At 40.3% G+C, this 21,385-nt stretch overlaps 1 protein-coding gene across 4 annotated transcripts in view; it reads left to right on the top strand.

Moving 5' to 3' along the window:
- The first annotated feature begins 3,573 nt into the window (after positions 1–3,573).
- LVRN (laeverin) overlaps positions 3,574–21,385 on the top strand; it is a 41,584-nt gene continuing 23,772 nt past the window's right edge. For 2 of the 4 annotated variants that reach the window (XR_015742234.1, XM_026720238.2), the window contains exons 1-5: positions 3,741–4,717; positions 12,457–12,599; positions 14,547–14,722; positions 17,401–17,527; positions 20,567–20,721. Coding sequence is in view for 2 of the 4 variants with exons in the window: in XM_026720238.2 (XP_026576023.1) it covers positions 4,086–4,717; positions 12,457–12,599; positions 14,547–14,722; positions 17,401–17,527; positions 20,567–20,721 (1,233 nt within the window). In the remaining 2 variants the exon portion in view is untranslated. Of the gene's footprint in view, positions 4,718–12,456; positions 12,600–14,546; positions 14,723–17,400; positions 17,528–20,566; positions 20,722–21,385 lie in introns of all 4 variants that reach the window. The other 2 variants (XM_026720231.2, XR_015742233.1) reach the window with 2 other exon arrangements.

Here is a 21,385-nt window from a genome sequence, read left to right as displayed (position 1 = left end):
GGCAATGTCTTGCCCATGCCCTCCCCTTCGTTATCCGTGAAGCATTCTTTGTCTGTGCTCTGTCCATACTTCGTTATTTTACACAGTATCCCTTGTCCTTGTTTGTTCATGCTCCTAGGCAGCCCCCCCTTATCTATGGAGCAGGATCAGAGTTGGTATTCAGCAGGTTCTGACCAGTTCTGGCGAACCGATAGCAGAAATTTTGTGTAGTTTGGAGAACCGTCAAATACCACCTCTGACTGGAGATTTTACAGTATCCTTCCCCTGCCACGCCCACCAAGCCGTGCCCACAGTACCGGTAGTAAAAAAAAATTTGAATCCCACCACTGAGCAGGATGTTCATGGGAATTGACTCCAAGGATGTGTCTAGCTGAAGCAAATTGCAGAGGCAACAAACCAGATAGAAAAGTATACAATTCTCTTACAGAATGAATTCCTAACAAATGACTTTCATCCTTAGCAAAATAGTACAAGCAACTTCTTTAACAGATGCAAAGAGCAATGGTTAGATTGATTCATGTCAAAATGTCCTTTCAAGTTCTTTTCAGTTGTGCCATGAATAATAAATAATATGAGGCCAGTTATGGATAGGTTCTGTATCACGAGACGATGCTTAATAATCTGTAAATGGCATGTTTATACCATTCTTGGATGAGACCAAGTGTCCTCTTGCCCAGAATAACTTTATGGAGCTGAGTTGGCAACAAGATGCCAAAACCCATCTTTTTCTCATTTGTTACCAAAGTCTTCCAATTGGTCTTCTGCACCTTGAGTTTCATTTTCAATAGAGTCTACCAGTTGCCCTGCATTTCCTGTCTAAGCCTCCAAGAAAAAGAAGGTGAATAATCCAAAAATTATTACATAAATCACGATCCATGTCCGATAGCACAAAAATATACCCCCTAAACACTTCTTGATTCTGTAGCCCAGCCATGTCTACTTCTTACCTCTTACCCAATGGAGTAGAAGCACATGATTTATTAATTATCCAGTACTCTCCTGATAAAATAACTCAGGGAATACCACACAGTCCCTGGAGAAAAGGGAGGAGGGGGGCTTTGTTTTCCCAGAATGGTTGAATTCATTATTCATGTCCACCAAATTGTTTTTGAGAGGAAGAATAACCTGCTGTTCTATTTTTCATTTACTTTTGTCATTAAGTACATAATCCCAGGTAGGCAGGAACTGTGGCAAGGATTGGACTCACCCATTGCGTTGTATTTGGGTCTCGATACCACTCCATAAATTGAGATTTTTACTGGCTATTTAAATCCTTTTGGATTGATGTATTGACTTTAGTCTTGGATCTCTCTTAGTGTCTTTAAATCATCCCAGCTGGAATGTGAAGACTTCTTTGAAAACATTAAAAGAATCCTAATATGATCTGGATTTCTCATAATGTTTAAATATACAACTAAAAACAATATTAGGCATTGTAGTTATAGTTTCCAAATCCTTCAACGAAGATTCCTGACCCAGTCAGAGCTTTCATGGACTACAAGTGGGAACAGAATAAGAGTTGGAGAATAGGTTTGAATGATTTTTAATGAAAGGATGTCTAGAATGAAGTCCTCAGTATTCATGTTGGGACCGGTATTTTTAAACTGTTTATAAATGATGGGGGTAGAAAAGCTGGATAAAGTGAAAGCTCTACTATAATTTCTCCACATTGGTTGAATTAATCTTAAAATAGGGAATGCTGCTCAATATAAGCAAATGGAAATGTTGAAATTAAAGGGACATAACAAGAAATTCAAATTACATATGCATGTTTAGTGGACGGGACTGATCGGGAAAGGATTTCAGAAGTGTGATGGATGTTGCTGCTGCTGTTACAAACAAGAAGTTGAATAATCTGGATTAGAATAATTCTATGATGACTGGTACACAGTGTACAGTTCAAGTCATTACACCACAGACCAGTAAAAGTCAGCTTTAGAGAACTAAAACACTTTGAATCATCACCCCTTCGATATAAACTGATGACCTTCCTGATACATATGAATGGCCCTGTGCAACATTAAATGCTGGACTAAACTGTCTTTAGCCTGGAGAGGCAGGGCCCTTTAATATCAAGCAATCAGGAATGACTAAGGTTGGATGTTCTGCCAGAAAGTGGCCCTGGAATGCAGACTATTTAATAGATTAATTGCCAGTTTGACAAATAGCCATACTTTGGGGTGAAGCACAAAATATTTGGACATTAATGCATTTTTAACTCTTTTCTTCCAAGAAACGTCTTCAAAAATTCACCAGACATGATACCTGCTAGACCTTGTGGTAAAAGTGAAAAGAGATTATTTTTTTAGCACAGTGTCCAGTTGGATGCAATATATATCATCCAATTGGGTATTTTGCATCCAATTGTATGTATGTATGTATGTATGTATGTATGTATGTACGTATGTATTATATGGAGAGGGAGTTCAACTAGAATAAGACACTAGGGAAATGATGTAGTTGTATAACACCACTTCACTGATAGAATGGTTTGCTAAACATAAGGCATTTCCCTTCTAAATGATTACAGTTTGATTATGTCTGAGTACAAAAAAATAGTGATAGTCTTTTAGCTAGCATAAGTTTCCCTTCATTTTATTTATTAAATATAATGCAAATAAAATCAGATGTAACTAATTTAGAGGGGAAAGCCTCCAATTAAAAATTCCTTGGAAATCCCATATCCCTTTCCCTTTTATTTCTCATACTGATAGCCGAAATCACACCCAAGGAAGCTATGAGATATGGTAGAGTTCTGAAGGTTTAAATTAAAAATCTTTAAGATGTGGAATGTGTAAACAGCTGAATGTAGGTGGAGCATGTATAGCATAATGAAGTGAAAGAAGGACACTGGTCTGAAGAAAGTTTGAAAAAAGGAAGAGCCAAGTAATGTTTGTTTGCTTTTCAGGAAGGTATCACAATCAGGAGGCTGTGAGTTCAATCCTAGGTAGAGGCTAATATTGGAACAATAGACTCTCCTGCTCAGCAGGGGGTTGGACTGAACGACCTGCATTTCAACTGCCAACTGTTCCAACTGTTCCAACTGTTATTCTATATTGCTCTGGCCAAGGTTCAGAGGCCCTGCCTGCTGCATAATATACAAATAGTAGTCCATCAGGCATTCAGTTGGAGAAAGTAATTATAGAGACCCTGGTTGTCACATTCTTTGTCATATTACACCTTCAATTTCCCTAGCAGGGACATATTCTTTTGGGGGGAATCTATAATACCTCACCTCTTCTTGATAAACTTTCTTTACCCAAAGTTCTGAGTTGTTGTTTTTTTAATCCCTGCTGTCTCCATAATTCTGATAATAAAGCAGAAGTTCTCAAATGTTCGGATTAGAGTTTGGTAGCAGCTGTCTTATATGTCTTATAAGAGCTTGGTTTAGACCTTCATGGACCAAAACTTCTCCAGCATCCCTTTCTCTTCCGTGAAGAGTCCCAAGGTGACCCGTTAAGTACATTCTCTCTTTCCCGTCCGGCCACTTGCCCTCCGGTTTAAGGGGCCTGCTGCTGCCGGCCTTTCCAAAGAAAAGGAAGGATGAGGCGGATGAGAAACCTCCCCCGGAGTCTGCTGGGTTCCAAGCCAAGGAAAGCAGCAACCCCAAAGCTGCTTCGGTCTTCCGGAGAAATAGGAGAACCGGGGACCCGGGACGGGAGGAGGGGCGGGCGGGGGTTGGTACTACCGAGAGGTTGGGATGGGACTATGGGTGCGGCAGGACTTGCGCTGTCGAGCACTTCGCCCATGTCGGTCTGGAAGCGGGATGTAGCCTTTCGGCTGCAGTTGGAGAGCCCGCTTTTGCCTTGAGCAGCACCGCACCGAGTCCTTTGGATTGGCCAAGTGATTGGCGAGGATGCCGTCGGTCCTGGGTTTCTAAAGAGGCCCCGAGGCGCCCGCTTCCCCCCCCCTCCCCTTTTCTCGGCTGTTTCCCGAAAGAGGCGCCCCACCTCGACCCCTCCTCCCTCCCTCCCTCCCTCCCCCTCCCGCTTTTATTTCGCTCCCCGCGTCTTCAGGCGCAGCTCTTCCCCTTTTGGTTGTTTGTTTTCTTCCCCCCGCCCGCGGAGAGGAAGCCGGGCGTCAACATGAGCGCCAAACTGCGCTCGGGCTTCTACCTGGGCAAGAAATCCGCGCTGCTGCTGGCGCTGCTCCTGGCCGCTTTGCTCTTGGCGCTCCTGGTGCTGGCGATCCTCTTCGGGCGTTGCGCGCGGAGAGCGGAGGAACCGGGCCTTCTGAGCCCAGGCGTTCCGACGACGCCCTGGGTCAACGCCAGCGCGGAGCCCGCGGCGCGGCCCCCGGGACCCTGGGACCAGCAGCGCTTGCCCCGGCACGTCACGCCGATCCACTACTCGCTCCTGCTCTGGCCTCACCTGGCGCCCGGCCTCCCCAAGCCCAGCACGCACTCGGGACAAGTGAACATCACGGTGCGATGCCGCGAAGCCACCTCCGCGGTGCTCCTGCACAGCGCCGAACTGACTTACCGGGACGCTTCAGTGTGGGGCCCGCTGGAGGAGACGCCCGACAACTCCACCCGCAGCATCCCGCTGGGGGAGGTCTGGACGGCCCCTTGGAACCAGTACCTGGTGCTCGAACTGTTGGAGAACCTGACAGCGGGCAGCCTCTACGAGCTGCGGCTCGCGTTTCAGGGGAAGATTCAGCCGCAGCCACACGGCCTCGGGCTCTTTCTGAACACTTACGAGGACGAAGGCGAGGAGAGGTAGGTCCTGTTCCCAAGGATGCCGCTTGGAGGCGTAGAATAAGGACTGGGGAGAAGTCACGACCTTGAATCCTGTCCGGGAAAGAAAGACAGAAGGCACGTCTAGGGAGTTATTCTAAGGCCACCGTATCATGCAGATAAATAGCAATTCCTTTTAGAAAAAGGATGCTCTCCTTCCAAAATAGAATAAAATGAAGTTTGGTGACAATGTATCCAGCTGGTTGACCCAGATTATTACCTGTTTTTAAATTATAAAGGATATTAAGTGACACGTTTGTGATCAGCTGATACTCCCTGGAGTTGCCCAAGACCTTTTTATAGCGGCTGCTGTGTTAGCTACTTATTGTTTCTTCCTGGGGGGAAAGATACAGGATGGAACAATGGTGCAGCTTAATCATACAGGCCCCGAATTTAATGCCTGTGTGGTCCAGCCAGCTTTATTGCTTCTGCTGTGAAGCACCCAGTTTAGAACATAGAGAACATAGAATAATAGAGTTGGAATGGGACCTCAGAGGTCTTCTAGTCTAACTCCCTGCTCAAACAGAAGATCCTATATCATTTCAGATGGTCTCTTTTCGAAAGCCTTTAGTGATGGAGCACCACAACTTATGAATATTCCATTGGTTGATTGCTCTCACTTAGGAAATGTCTCTTTAGTCCTAGGTTGCTTCTCTCTTTGGTTAGTTTCCATCCATTGTTTCGCGTCGTGCCTTTTGGTGATTTGGAAAATAGATTAACCCCCCCCCCATTTTTGTATGAGCCCCCTCAAGTATTTTATTGTGCTATTTTATTGTGAGTTGGGGAAATGTTTGGCAAAACTGTTTAAATGGAAAAATGGGCACGCCTGAATTCGCTTTTTAAATCCTGTTAGCACTTGTCTAGATAAAAAGTAAAAGATTGTCAAAAAGATCATCAGCATTGTAGAACTGGGGCAATTTTTGTACTGTCAGTTTGAACAATCTCAAAATTTCCAATGGAAAGAGCGCATAAAAGAGGCATGGATGACTTTCTTACCTTTCTGTAGTTGACTAGATTGTGCCAGTAGGATTGAAAGGTGGATGTCTCAGCTCTCTTCTCCCTGAGATCCTCTGGTTTTTTGCACAATGATGCCTCCATCTTTCGGTCCTAATGTAACTGCTTAGTGATTTCTGCTGTCATTGCCTGTCAGCCATATGGATGCCTTTACCTGATGTTTTCCCACATAACCCTGGCATGTGAGACAGGTAAGAATTTCACAGGCTACGTCATCATTGAGGAATAAACCACAAAGTAAAGAAAATGAAATAAATTCAGTAGTGTAATGCATGTGACAAGGCAGTCAGCACCCCTTCTCCTTTAGAAGGAATGTCATTCTCACAAATTATTTATTTATTTTGTTAGATTTTTATCCTGTCTTTATTACTTTATAAGGAATTCAAGGTGAAGAACTTATCTAATATTCCTTCCTCCTCTTAGTTCCCCCACAACAAGAACCTGAGAAGTGGGTTGAGCTGAGAGAAAGTGAGTGGTCATCAGTCATTTTTTCAAGCCTAAAATGTGACTAGAACTCATCTCTTGGTTTCTAGGCCAGCACCTTAATCACTACTTTGTTTAAAAAGAAGAAGGAATGTTAAAATAACTTGTAAGAATTGCATGCAAAAACAGGGCTGGAGGAAACAAACTTGTAAAGCTGGAAACATCACAGATAACGCTTCGGAATAATTTTCGATAGAATGATAAAAAAAGACAAGAGAGGTTGTAGCAAATTACAATCTGGGATGGATCTGTTAGTAGGAAAGGAGGCCAAAATGAGCAGTAACATTTTGCAAGATGCATCAAAGCTGAAGTCAAGATGTTTGTTATTTATTTTCACAAGGCGAGCATTCTTTTATTTGAAAACTTGTTGAAATTAAAACAAAGCACCTTTCTTTTTGTATAATGCCCTTGACAATCCATGTTGTTTTATCTTCTGAGCAAGTGAGACATAAGGTCGGCTCCTCTCCTCATTTGGCAGTATGTTTACTGTTCAAATAGCAGTGTGTTTTGAAACATGCTAATAACTAATGCACTCTTTCCTATCCTGGCACTCTCTCTGACTTGTGTGGTTATTCTTTCCTGGAATTGTCATCTAACACATCTGGAAAACACTAGGTTGGACCAGGCTCACTTTTTATTTCCTTGAACAAATAGAAATTGTGAAGTATTATAGGTGGGGCTCATATATTTCTGCTAAGTATTGATGGATTGAGCATGCTGTGTTGACTAATGTGCAATTGTCTGGATTCCTATGTGGTGCTAATACATAAAATAAAAATGGATAACTTTTTTTTTTGCATCCAGAAGTAATGCAGGTACTCCCTATTTAACAACTACCCTGTTTGACATGTTTGTAACGGTGCTGATAAAGGTACAATTGTTGCAGCATCCCTAAGTTCATATGATTGAGCTTTGAATGCTTCCTAACTGGCAGGCATTTAGCACCATTGCAGCATCTTGCAGTCATACGATTGCCACTTGCGACCTTCACAGCTTCTCAGAAGCGGAATCAATGAAGAAGCTGGCAGTAAAATATGAAAATTATGTTCATGTGTTGTTTCACTTAATGACCATGTCATCAAGCAACCTACTTGCTGGTCTCAAATGTGGGAGTTAAGAGAGGACTACCTACCTGTACTAACTACCCCCCACAAACTGAGAACCACAATGTAGATAAAATCAAATTGCATACAGTATGTGGAAGGGAGTTGGTGTTTTGAAGGAGCTTTTGGGAATTCCTTAAAGAGAGAGAAAGAAGGAAGAGGGAAAGAGAGAAAAGGAGAGAGAGAAGGAGAGAAGGAGAGAGAGAGAGAGAGAGAGAGACTATCTACATCATAGTTTGATAATGTTTTCCACATCAAGATGGGGGTTTCCAGGGCTCCTCTAATAAATCATGGTTTACAAACTACACTTTCTGGGTGTATTACAATTTTATACCAAAATCAAACACAGTCTGGGAGATTCCTACCCAGGGACATTAAGCATAATATTTATAGCATAATACTTATATATTTAAAATTGCTCTGAAAAGAGCTTAATCATGTAAAACATAATTGCCATGGTGTGTGGCATGTAAAATATTAATTATAGTTTACCAACCTGCCATTCCTACTGTAATTTAATCAGTAAAACCTCCATGCGTTATGATGCAAAGCTTCAGAACTCCAGATGAATACAAGTAACTTCCCATATAACAGAGTTTGGTATCAGAGTTGGAAGGGACCTTGTAGGTCATTTAGTCCAACCCACCCACCCAAGCAGGAGACCCTACACCATTTCTGACAAATGGCAGTCCAATCTCTTCTCGAAAGTCTCAAGTGATGGCGCTCCCACAACTTCTGAGGCCAAGCTGTTACATTGGTTGATTGTTCTCACTGTCAGAAAGTTTCTCCTTATTTCCAGGTTAAATCTCTCCTTGTTCAGTTTCCATCCATTCTTCCTTGACTGGCCTACAGGCGCTTTAGAAAATAGCTTGACCCTTTCCTCTCTGTGGCAGCCCCTCAAATATTGGAAGACTGCTATCATGTCTCCCCTGGTCCTTCTCTTTACTAGACTAGCCAAGCCCAGTTCCTGTAACCGTTCTTTGTATGTTTTAGTCTCCAGTCCCCTAATCATCCTGGTTGCTCTTCTCTGTACTTTTTCTAGAGTTTTTATATATACGAATTTGTCACGCCGCCCATTAAGGTACATTTAAAACTGGGCAAACTTAAACTATAACACGAACCATAAGGCATATGGAATATATTCTAGTGGAAAAATAATGAAATGAAAGCTAGAAATTCTCTCCACCTTCCCTTCCCCTTGCTCTCCCACTTGCACAGATAAAATAAGATCAGCTTGAGTGCTGCATGAACAGTGAAGTTTCTGCTGCCCTCAAAGCCTTTTTAATGCTGTTGCAGCAAAAACCATGAGGAAGTCCTAATCTCTTCACATGCAGATTTGTGGGGGTGAGGATGTAGGGGGGCAGCCTCAATGAGGAAACTTTGCTAATAAGTTGAGAAACCCCAGGCATTCATTCATCCAGTACACCAGTTGCCTGCTTATCTCCATGTTACATCGTTCCATCCTCCTCCTTAACAATGGAACTCTCAGCTGGTCTGTCTTGTTGGCTTTGGTTTTACAATAGCAAAATAACTTTAAAAAAAACAACAACCTTTGTTTAACACAAAGCTTCCCTAAATCTTGTTTATGAATCAGATCTAGATTTCCCACCTCTCAATCCCAAAGAATCTCTTCTTTTGGTTGGGGGAGGGGGATGTCCCTCTTTTTTGGAAAGAATAAAGTTGCAATTGGTGTACTCCTTTCTTTGGCAAATTTCCACAACATCTTTATCCATAAATCTGGGTGTGTGTGTATATATGTATGTGTTGTGGCTCTGGGCTTGGATTCAGCTCCTGTGATTGATATGAGTTCAAGTGAAGAGTTTATGGCAGAACAATATGAACCGGCCTGGCTTACTGATTGGACTGATAACCAGGATGAGGAGGGGGACGTGACAAAGGACGACAGACCTGATGTATTAGAATTGTCAGGACCTTTGACCTCCTCTGGTTCCTTATCTGATCAACAGCTGGGAATGGCTGACAGGGAAGTTTTGAGAGAGTCTTCTAGTGGAGATGAGAACTTGGAAAATTTGTGGTTAAATGTAAAAAATAGAAGACGGTTGAAAAGGCAAAATCAGCTGGAGCGAATGAGAAGAGCAAGTCAGTAAATTAGCACGTTGCCTTAATGAGTATAAAAGGACACAGCTGGGCTGGTACATTTCGCCAGGAACAAAATAACTATTTGAGTGAGGACGTTACAGCAAAGAGCTCTGAGGCTGAGGATTTATTGCCAGGACTGGTTTGCCGGACAGAGTAAAGATTTATGCTGTGGTTTCTGCCAGCCGTTATCTTGTAAGACTTCTTTCCGTTTGATTTAATTGAGAAACAGCTGCTTTCTGTTTTGTTCGTTTGAATTTTGAAGGGGAGTCATAACATGTATGTATGTCATTTATGACTAAAGAGAAAGTAAAAATAAGAATGAAAAACTTGGGCCTGTTTAAAAGACTCTGCATGTTGTTGTTGTTTTTAAATCTTTGCCCTTGGTTACATTTTCCTACTTTTTGTATTGTAATTAAGATTGAAAAGTGAGGATTTTGACCTAAACAAAACAAGTAGGTATATTTAGCCTGAGTCCATAAGCTTCGAAGCACCTCAGCTTTCCATTCACCCCAAAAGAAGTAGCATTTCTGAAACCAAGAAGGACGCTTCATTTCTTTAGAAGAATTTTTAGTTACGCTAAAGGTTAACAAATGTGCTCTGAAAAATAGCATTCATAATGCCAAATACATTGGCATGTGCATTGTGCAATACAGTGTTTCAGCAGGCTGACTGGTAACTCCCCATATATTTTATTTGTATAATGTTTCATGCCATCTACCTGTAGAGTCTTCAAAATTGTGGAACATGAAGCCTTTATTTGGAATATGTTCATTTCTTTGGGTGGTAAATTAGACTTGAAGTGGCAAATTGGGGGGGACAGGTGTGTTCCCATCTTCAATGTGGGACAGAACAGGCTGAACCTGAACAGTGCCAAGCTAGATGCAGTTTCTCCACCAATGTTCTCCACTAAGTCCTATGAGAGTTCCTTCCTCTAGATAGGCAGGAAAGGAAGCAGGAAGGCACCACTTTGAAGGAATAGGCTTATAAGTTGAGGGTCCTTCTAGATTCATGGTTTCTGATACAACAGATAAAAGCCTTTGGCTGGTATAAAATCTACAATGAAATTTCTGACCGGATTTCCAAATTTTTGCCACCATAGACTAATATAGCTCTTCTCCTACAGTCCCCCCAAATAAGATATACACATACTTAATATCTTCTGAGGTATAAAAGAAAAGCATATTAGATTATTCTAATAATTATGGAATGCATTTGTTCACTGCCACAAACAATGCTTCTCTCAGAGGCTTACACAGCAGATTTAAATTTAAAACAGCCAAGGTAAACTTAAGAACATAAAACAAAACTTTATAACAGTGAAATAAGAAAAAATAAACAAAGCAAAACATAAACCTGAAATGACATTTCTGACTACGCTTTCTATTAAAAAGGCATAAGGTTTTGTGACCTGCTGTTTACTTCATCAGATGCACAGAACTGCTAGACTGATATAGGATTCATTTGAGGCAAAGTGGGGAATTGGGGGAACAGAAAGGAAAATAGGTTGTTTATGCAGAGTAAATGTGAGACAGATTACAGATACCTTATCAATTAATAATTGTATGAAAAACATCCATTGTGTTCTATGCCTTTTCAGTTTCTTGGTTAACAATATTGTAAAAGCCTCACTTTTCTAGACTTTGAGATCTAATATGGAGTATCCTGGAATGTTGAAATACTCCAGTTTTTGTAGAGTTGTAATTGCAGGAATATTCCAATCTCGGATGGCAAACCTCAGATAAAGAATGTTTCCAAGTGAATACAACTCAAGCAAACAAAGTCACTAATCTATGGATAAAGGAGGATTAGAGAGGGGAAGTAGACATATGTTAGACTTTAACTAGATAATTAATTGTATGGATTACTGTACTAAACAGTAACCAAAGTTAACCAATGATGGAGGATAACTAAAAATGTATATAAATGCAAGACTATACTCCAATAAAGATCACCATCATAATTCAGTTGTTCATGATAAAACAACTCGGCTGCCTCATCATTACAACAAGTTTTGCTTTACCCTTGCTCTGAATCTTGTTGTCAAGCTTGTGTTCATTAGATCTTTAGTGCAAAATCTGGTCTGTCTTACGTTGAATCCTAAGGCCCATTGCTGGCAGATGATAGCATGTATCAACTTGGAGGAAGAGCATGTGAAGGCACCTCTAACAGATATATGGTTGCTGGGGCCTGTGATCATGCTGTTGGTGTAGATGTAAGGGCATAGTAGATATCTGGGTTTCTTGCAGTCTTTGATTCCAATCCATGCATCATTCTCCTGTTGTTCCTTGTTGCTTATGAGGATCTGCTTCAAGCATGGTTCTACCACCCATTGACTGAGAAAGCTTTCAGTATTGCCTGTAGTGTAATCATGAATTTGAATGCCTTGAGTTGTGATAGGTGATCATCAGTGGTGTTTTGCTGTTCTGTTTTTGTGATCTGTCTTTTAATATTAAGGTTGACTCAGCCTTCCATCCTTCCAAGGTTGGTAAAATGAGGACCCAGATTGTTGGGGGCAATATGGCTTTGTAAAAACCTCTTAAAGAGGAGTGTAAAGCACTATGAAGTGGTATATGTCTAAGTGCTATTGCTATTGCTATCTCCTCCCTGGGAATTATCTGGCTTGACTGTTTTGTCTATTGGACTTAATGGTGGGTAACTCAGTCTACTGAATGCTTGGTTTAATTTCATCATTGATCATCTCAGTTAAGTGAGTGAGAACAAATGTGGTTGTAGTGTAAAGTCTGATTATAGATGGTAGATTAGGTGATTTGTACTGAATGGAAGGTGAAACCAAAGTAGGTATGGATGGCAATCTGTAAGTTTCTTGTATATTGTGATGTTAATGTCCCATGTATCATTTTATCATGACATCAAGGATTTAAGGCTATGTGTGTATAACTTCATTGGCTACTGGATTGGATTAGAGCAGTATCACCTTGAAGGTATCTATGAAAATATCTGGTTTTGCTTGCACGACTGTTTTAAAATGATTCAACTTATTTCTATTTGTACTCTAATTAGGTGGATGGTTGTTTCACAGCTACAACCAACAGCTGCAAGATCTGTTTATCCGTGTTTTGATGAACCTGCAATGAAAGCGACCTTTAATATCAGCATTGTTCACCATCCCAGCTATGTTGCACTTTCCAATATGCCAGCTTTAGGTAAGAAAATATTTAATATAAGCACTGTCTTATTTGAAACTGAGTACAACGCCTGCTTGTTTCATGAATACACAATTTTGTAACTTTCTTAGTATCAATAGGGAAGTGTTAACATTGTACAGTAATTCTTCTGTAATGTTTTTTCTACTTCCAAGTTTGGACTATAGTTATGGAAAATCCTGATCATCTCCCATCCAAGTACTAATCAAGCCCATCTGTTTAGCTTCACACACGCTTTACACACTATCTACAACACAGGAAGCACTTTCATATATGATTCTGAATTCACTAGCATCTTTTGCAGATGCTCCAAGTTGGCTGTATATTCCAGAAAACTTTGCTTTTTCCCCCTAAGAAGATGAAGGTTGCTTTCATGAGAGATGGAGATAGGGAAGTCTGCTTTTATATTCTTACCACATCAACTATGAGGTTGGGTGAGAGAGAGTGATTGATCGCAGAATCACCTAGTGAAGTTCCATAGCTGATGGCAGATTGGAATGTAACCTTACCTACATATGTTACAACTTACCTATGTAACCTTTATATCAATGTGACTGCAGGGGTGGGTTTCTACTGGTTCTGTCCACCTTTGTAGAACCAGTAGCTCTGAAGAGCAGCAGACATCGAACCAGTTCTATGACTGCTGATGTTTTTGCTCTTACCTGATCTTTATTTCCTGATTTTTTTCAACTCCAGCTGCCGTGTGAGGCACAGCTGCAGTTAAAAAAGCAGGAAAAAGGGGCTTTTTGAAAGGCTGCTTCTCTGAATGCAGCATGCTGATGACGATTTATAGGCGAGCACTGGCAGCGTGCAGAGAAACACATCGTAAATCACTGAACCTCATAAATGACCGAACTGGTAGTTAACCCTGTCAGATCCCACCCCTGTGTGACTGTCTTGGAGAAATGTGTTTATGAAGGAGGTTATGAATTGCATTGCAGAGTTTGAAGAGACTATGAATTATCCTAAGGAGTGGATTTCAATTTTAAATCTTCTCTGCTCTGAAAAAAAAAGAGTATTGGTGTATTATTGGCACAAGCAGATATATTGTGCCTATCTTTCCCATCAGTATGCAGTATGATAGAAGCAGGCCACTTTTTTGTAGTTGTATTACTGGGCTTTTGAAATTTTAAGGTATTTCAGCCAGCAGTGGGATCCTACCTGGTCCACTACCATTCGGTGACCACGAGTGTGCACACACATGCACCTAACGTGCCACGCAGCTTTCCACACACCAGCTGAGGCCTGCAGCACCAATCAGCTGAGAGGATAAAGAAGAGAACAGCACAGAGGCAGATGGGAGGACTGATCCTGCACTTTTCTCTTCTTTCTCCTCTCAGCTGATCGTTGAAGGCTTTTTTTACTACCCGTTCAGCTGAACTGGTAGGAATTTTTGCTACCGGTTTGGGTGAACCAGGCCGAACCAGTAGCATACCACCATTGATTTCGGCCCATTACTTTTAACTTGACTTTATTTTAAAAATATGTTTTACCTCCCCGCTTCCATAACTGCTGAAAATCTCTGTTGCTGAAGTTGATAACCATGATTTTGGGATTGTTGGAAGTGGAGCCCTGACAAGGGCTATGGATTCCTTAATTATGCAATGCAAAATGAAATATATGGAAAGTAATAAACTACACCATTTATTTAGGAAGTATTTTATGTATTATATGTAGCTAACATAAGAATCACTTTGGCGTAGAGATAAGGCATCAGGTTAGAAACTAAAAGACAAATTCTAGATGTAAAACCAGATGGGTGACTTTGGGAAAGTTACTTTTTCTCAGCCCTGGGAAGAAGACCATGGTAAACCACTTCTGAAAAACCTTGCAAAATGCAGCAGTTGGGGACATATCCAGGGAGTCACCGGGAGCCAAAAAGTGACTTGAAGGTATATAAAAAAAAACCCTAACATATATTTGGATTGCTTTTTATTTTTTAAATAGATATATCTGAGTATAAAGATGTGAATGACAGTGCACTGAGTGCACTGATGAACGAAACCATACCAATTAACTGGACTATCACAACATTTGAAACAACCCTGAAAATGTCTACGTATATCACTGCTTTTGTGGTCTGTAAGTTTGATTATGTTACCACAACTGAAAGAGGCAATCAGGTAATAAAGCTCTTGAGATTACATTATACTATGAGTATGTGTTTGCATTTTGTGATTGTTTTGTGTTACACTGGACATTCCAAAATTTAATTGATTCAGTAACTTAGATCAGTGAAAAGTATAATGCAACTGTGTGCACAAAAGTATTCTTGAATTTTCCCCTTTATACAAAACATTAGAATAGAACAGAACAGAACATAATTCTTTATTGGCCAAATGTGATTAGATATACAAGGAATTTGTTTCCGGTGCATAAACTCTCAATGTAAATGAAACAATAGTGATAAGCAACAAAATTATAGTCATAAGAAGCTAAGGATATAGATAATAGGGAAGATGAGAATAATGATGGTAATACTGCCTTTTTACATAGTTTGACAGTGTTGTGGGAATTAGTTGTTTAGCAGAATGATGGCATGGGGGAAAAATTGTCCTTGTGTCTAGTTGTTCTGACATGCAGTGCCCCATAGCATGTTTTTGAGAGTAGAAGTTGAAACAGTTCATGTCCTACATGAGAGAAGTCTGAGTTTGCCTTGGTGGTTGCAATGCCAAACCAGACAGTTATACTGTAGAAATGCAGATGACAAGACTCAATAATTCCTCTGTAGAACTGTATCAGCAGCCTGAGCTTTCTGAGTTGGCACAGGAAGAACATTCTTTGTTGTGCTTTTTTGATGATGTTTTTTATGATAGTTGTCCATTTTAAGTCTTGAGATATTATAGAAGCCAGAAACATGAAGGTCTCTATTGTTGATACTGTGTTATCTAATATTGTAGTGGTAGTGTAGGAGGGCTTCTTCTAAAATCTACTATCATTTCTACAGTTTTAAGAAATGGAATAAATGACTAAATGAAGTAATAAATGAATAGGTAAAGCAAAGTACCAGCCTCTAAAACAGGGGTTGGCAACTATGGCAACTTCAAGAGCTATGATGATGATGCCCTAAGCCTGGCTCACCAATGTTGCCCCACTTTCAAGCCAAGAGACGGAAACAAACATGTTGTCAGACAACACTTTCAAAACAAATGTTTAAACCTTTTTTAGACCCTGTGTAAAACATTTTTTAACAATGCAGATTAAAGTTGAACACAGCAAATAAGGATAATTATATTTTTTTCCTGAACTAGAGTGTGGCCGTGAAAGAGTTAAAAGTATCATAGCCAGAGGAAAAACTGTAATGCCTCTCCTTCCTTTGGTCTCTGAGCAAGTGCTTATTTTTCTTAATGATTAAATCCAGAGTTGTCTTGCCAGATTAAATATGATTGGATGCAAACCTGATTTTTACCCATGCTTAAACTGGAATCATGCTTTGTGTTAAACTAACATTTAGTTTGATACAATCATGTTTTTACAGTTTTTTTAAATATCGTAAGGGTTAAGACATACAAATCTCTGGGGAGGATAGTGTTCTGGAGAGCTGGCACTTCAAGAGAAAAAGCACACTTGCTGGGTTCTGTAAGATGCCTCAGTTTAATCAGTGGGACTTGCAGTTTACCTATCCCACTTGATTGTACCAGATGGGAAAAACTGTTGGCGTAAACAGTCCTTCAGGCCTTACCCCATGAAGATCTGTTATTGTATCTCAACCCTTTGTAAAAGGTCTTTATGGTTCAGAGAGTTGGCTGAATCCACCTTCTTATAGTTCATTCAGTAAATAAAATTACTTATGCCTTACAATTCAGTTGGGCTACTGCAATTTGCTATGCTTGAGATTGTGCTTGAAGAATCTGCTAGAAGTTGGTCCAAATGGAACAGCCTGAGTAGTTAATTAGAAATGCCTCTTGATTTCATTGAATGAGACCATCATCACATTGATTGTTGTTTGGTTTCCAGTGCAATTCAAGCAGTATCAGAGCTTATCTTAAAAACCTTGCATTGTTTGAGACCTATATAATTGCAAGACTGCTGTCTCCTAGGGGTTTCTTTCTATGCAATAAAGTCTAGTGGAAAAAGCACTTTTGAACCCCATCCACATGGGGTTGCCATCACTAAGGACCATGAGGTCATACCTTTTCTATTGCTGTTCTCTTCTTTGGAACAGTGAAGGTAAGCTCCAACCCAATTAGCATTCAGGAAAACCACTATGGCCTGATAGTTCCAATAAGCTTTGGGGTTTGATAGTGTAGTAAGTCTTCTCTCTGTAGAAGGCAGCAATAGTTGTTACTGATTTGGGGACTTTTTTAAAAAATGTCCTTGTTATTCTTTTTGTATTATTTTGAGCCACTCAGAATTTTTTTGCAATTGAGCAGCATAGAATTACAGTAGACATGTGTTGTCATGTGTTGTTCTAAGTTAAAATGTGAGTATCCCGATTTTAAATACTGCATGAGGTCAGCCATTGTGGTTTGCAAACCTTAATATGTAACTTACTATGTTAGTGAAACCAATCAACGTTTGTCTTTATTCATTTATATTTATATATTTATCAAATTTGCATGCATTCTGACTCCCAACAATTCTGGGTAGCTCACAATAGTTAAGGAAACTGCAACGGTAACCAAATAATAATAATAGGTGGATAAAAAAGCCAAATCTAGTCTAAACATCTGGCTGACTATGACAAAACTAAAAGGTTTTAGAAGATATGTGTATTCTATAAAACAGATACACTAAAGGAAAAGATAAGCTAATTATGGGCTTGATTCTTATTATCTGAAATAATACTTCTTTCTAATAGATACGTATTTGGGCTCGGAAGGATGCAATTAAAAAAGGATTTGCTAATTATGCTTTAAATATCACAGGGCCAATATTTTCATTTATGGAAGACTTACTAAACATCAGTTATCCTCTTTCAAAAACAGGTATGCTAGCTTGTTAACTTTTAAAAATGTTTAAAAGACAATCAAAAATACTGTTTTATCTTATTTCTGGCCTTAATTTAGTAATTTATAATGTTAAAAGTCTGAATTACTATTGTTCAGAAAGTCATTGGTTCTTTGACTATTAATTTTTTGATGCATATCATTAATTATATTGTATTTGGAATATTTATTGCCTTGCTTTTCTGTTTAAAAAATGGCTAGAATGACTTACAATAGATCAGGGTGTCAAACTGGATTTCTTCGAAGGCCAGATCACCATTGTAGTTCTCCGTGGGCCGGCAGGAGGGAGGGAGCAGGGGGGAGATGGGACAAATGCCTCCGGCAGTACCCTGCTCTTGTTTTCACCCTCCATGGCCTCCAGCAGCACTCTGCTGGCCAAAAGCAGGCCGCATGGAGGCCTCCATGTGGCCCATTTTGGCTTTTCTGGACTCCAGCACCATCTGCCAGTCAAAAATGGGCCATGTGGAGGCCCCCCAAGATCCAGCCTGTGGGCCCTGAGTTTGACACCCCTGCAATAGATCATACAAAAGGTTTTTAAACAGACAATACAAAATTGCCTATGAAAGAGATCCCCAAACCGTGATCTGTGGCTCAGTTCCAGGCTGCAGTCTCTGGGGAACTGGGTTGTGGAAATTATGAGCTAGTGCACACACATTAAGCTGCATTTGTGAAAGCAATGTATGCATGAAACTGTTCCTTCTCCCCTCTCTTCCTTAACAGTCCACTGAACCAGAAAGGTTGGACCTATAGGGTATCACAAAATATGTGGGACTTTGATATTTCCAGAATGTTTAAAAGAGGGCCAGATGGGGCAGCAACTGCAGTTCTGCTCATCAAGAAAGGCCCTGCTGAAAGATGGGGATGAAATATCAGACCTTCCTGTAATTGTCTCCATTTTATGCAGGGATGGGACTCAAATTTCCTAACAACAAGTTCTGTGAACGTAGCCTAATTTGTGGGTGTGGCTTGGTGGTCAGGTGACTGAGGTTTTCTGTTTTTTGCCAGTTTCCAAGGCCTGAGGAGCACTGGAGAGGGCAGGGCAAGGCCCAGGCAGCTACAAGGAGGACTGGGTGAGGCCCAGGCAGCTACGAGAAGCTACAGGGAGGGCAAGGCAAGGCTTGGGGAGCTATGAGGAGCTACGGGGAGGGCAAGGTGAGGCCAGGGCAGCTACGAGGATGGCAAGGTGAGGCCCGGGCAGCTACGAGGAGGGCAAGGCAAGGCTCGGGCAGCTATGAGGAGGGCAATGTGAGGCTTGGGTAGCTACGTGGAGCTATGGGGAGGGCAAGGCGAGGCTTGGGCAGCTACGAGGAGGACAAGGTGAGCCCGAGGCAGCTACAAAGAGTTACAGGGAGGGCAAGGCAAGGCCCAGGCAGGTACAAGGAGCTACGGGGAGGGCAAGGCGAGGCCCAGGCAGCTATGAGGAGAGCAATGTGAGGCTCGGGCAGCTACGTGGAGGGCTGGGCGAGGCCTGGGGAGCTACAGGGAGCTACAAGGAGGGCTTCAGAGAATTGCGCAAGGCCAACTCAACACTTCTTTGCCCTAATGACTAAGTATTAAAAAAAGATATACCGCTATCCTCAGACTCCAATGGTTGTGGTTGTGACTCTTTTGGTTCTCCTTTTGTTTTCTTGCTGAAGAAAGCAACCAAACTCATTTGCCTTTTCACCTTGGTAATATGCTGCAAATTCAACAGTGTAGTGGTTTGGGCTCAATTGTTGTTGTAAGTTGAGTGGTGAAGGCAGTGGAAAGCAAAGAAAGCTGGTGAGGAACAGAGATCAGTAATATCCAGTTACTTTTAAGAGTCTCTGACACTATAGCTAGTTCGTGTTTAAAAGGTGTTATGGAAGAGGAACAATTTTCACCAGACAAGACTGAGATGGAACTGAAAGTTGATTTGAAAATGACAGTCTAGGAAAAAACGTCGCACTGTGTATATAAAAGAATGGCTGATATTTTCATAATTACAATTCATTAATTGAAAAAGTAACACTTAAAATGGAAATACTATTAACAAACCAAGGTAGTTTGTTATTTTGTGCCAGTAGTGGCACAAAAATCTTTCCTAGAATGGAATGCTCTCTCTATAGCAGAGAAAGAGAAGCCAGGGAAAGCCATGTTTGATCACCTAACCTTTTTAGAATGCAGCTTAAAAATGTACTGAAGCTTTTTACAGCCTTATGCAGATATATATAGTACAAAAAAAAGATAATAGTACAAAATCATCTAAGAAGTTAGATTAAGAATGGAATTAATAGGAACATTCACAGAGCAATACTGAATTCCTTTTCTGAAATTTATTCCTCAGTTTAAAAAACTGGAATATATGATTTAGGTTCAGTATTGTACTCTGCTAGTACTCAAACAGATATTCAAGATTGTGTCAAGGTTAGCAAAAATGGTAAGGCAACATATAGATATAAATTTTGAAGAAGTTTCTAAATTTGGTATTCCCTGTATTCATTCAACAGGGGTTATTTTAGACTGTTATAAATGAATAATGCTGTATTATCAGATGTAGAGTACTGTATATACTTTGTGGGTATGTAAGTTTCAGTCCCAGATTGGATATTTGGCATTCCTGAAAAGGCCTAGGCAGGTTTTGGGTTGAAACACCACTGAGAGAATCAGTAATTTCAGGCTCTCTTGTGTGAATGAATGCATGTAAGACATTCTCCTAAGTTCTTAATTTAGTTTGATTTTGACTTAGAACTATGTGTGGGCCTAGCCTTGTGGTTTATATAAATCTTGTTTTGTGGTTTACCACTATGTGTGATGAGCCCCCAAGCCATTGTTGAACAACTCACTCATACTCACTTAGCATAATATGTGAATCTTGCTAGAGATTATAAAATATATTTGAAATAGAAATTTGCTAAATTACATGAAAGTAGCATTTGTAGGTTTAAATGAATGATATTAGTCCTGAGTATCTTGTGCTATTAAAAAGGATTTACAGTATGTAATCATGTTAAGAATTAAATTGTTAAAGTGACTCTTTTAAAATTCAAATTCCATTAGATTTGGTTGCAGTACCTCTTATGGATAATGGTGCAATGGAAAACTGGGGACTAATGACTTTCTATGAAACATCCTTATTGAATGATCCAGAAGATGAATCTATATCATATAAAACACAGATTTGCCGAGTTGTTGCTCATGAGGTAGCACACCAGGTATGCAATAAAAGATCCTGTACAGTATTTTCATTGATCATTACAATCCAAATATTACTTCCTAATTACAGACAGGCCTTGATTTACAATTATTTATTTAATGATAGTTTGAAGTTACAACAGCACTGAAAAAAGTGACTTATGACCAGTTCTTTCATATTTATCATCATTGCAACATCCCCATGCTCATGTGATCAAAACTTGGGTGCTTGGCAACTGATATGTATTTGTGACAATTACATTGTCCCAGAGTCATGTGGTCACTATATGTAACCTTTCCAGAGGGCTTCTGACAAGAAAAGTCCATGGGAGAAGCTTAATGACCAACTGATTCACTTAACTGTTAAGGGATTTGCTTCACAACTGTGGGGGGAAAAATCATAAAATGAACTGAAACTCAATTAACAACTGCGTTCCTTAGCAATGGAAATTTTGGGCTCAACAGATCTGGAGAATAAGAAATTGGGAAATTGAGAATAAGAAATATGGAGGATAAGAAGTTGATCAAGCCCTGTAAACTAGTGTTTCTCAGCTTTAGTTTTTTGATGTGTGCATGCCCTGATTTTCTAGCATGCTGGGGAATCCTGGGAGTTGAACTCCACGTGTCTTAAAGTTGCTGACATTAAGAAACACTGCCTTCAACATTAATCAGGAAAAACAGTAG

The sequence above is a fragment of the Pseudonaja textilis genome, chromosome 2, assembly GCF_049901715.1.
Source record: "Pseudonaja textilis isolate UNSWEBS1 chromosome 2, rPseTex1.2, whole genome shotgun sequence".
NCBI classification, from domain to species: Eukaryota; Metazoa; Chordata; class Lepidosauria; order Squamata; family Elapidae; genus Pseudonaja; species Pseudonaja textilis.
This window is presented reverse-complemented; position numbering and strand designations above follow the sequence as displayed.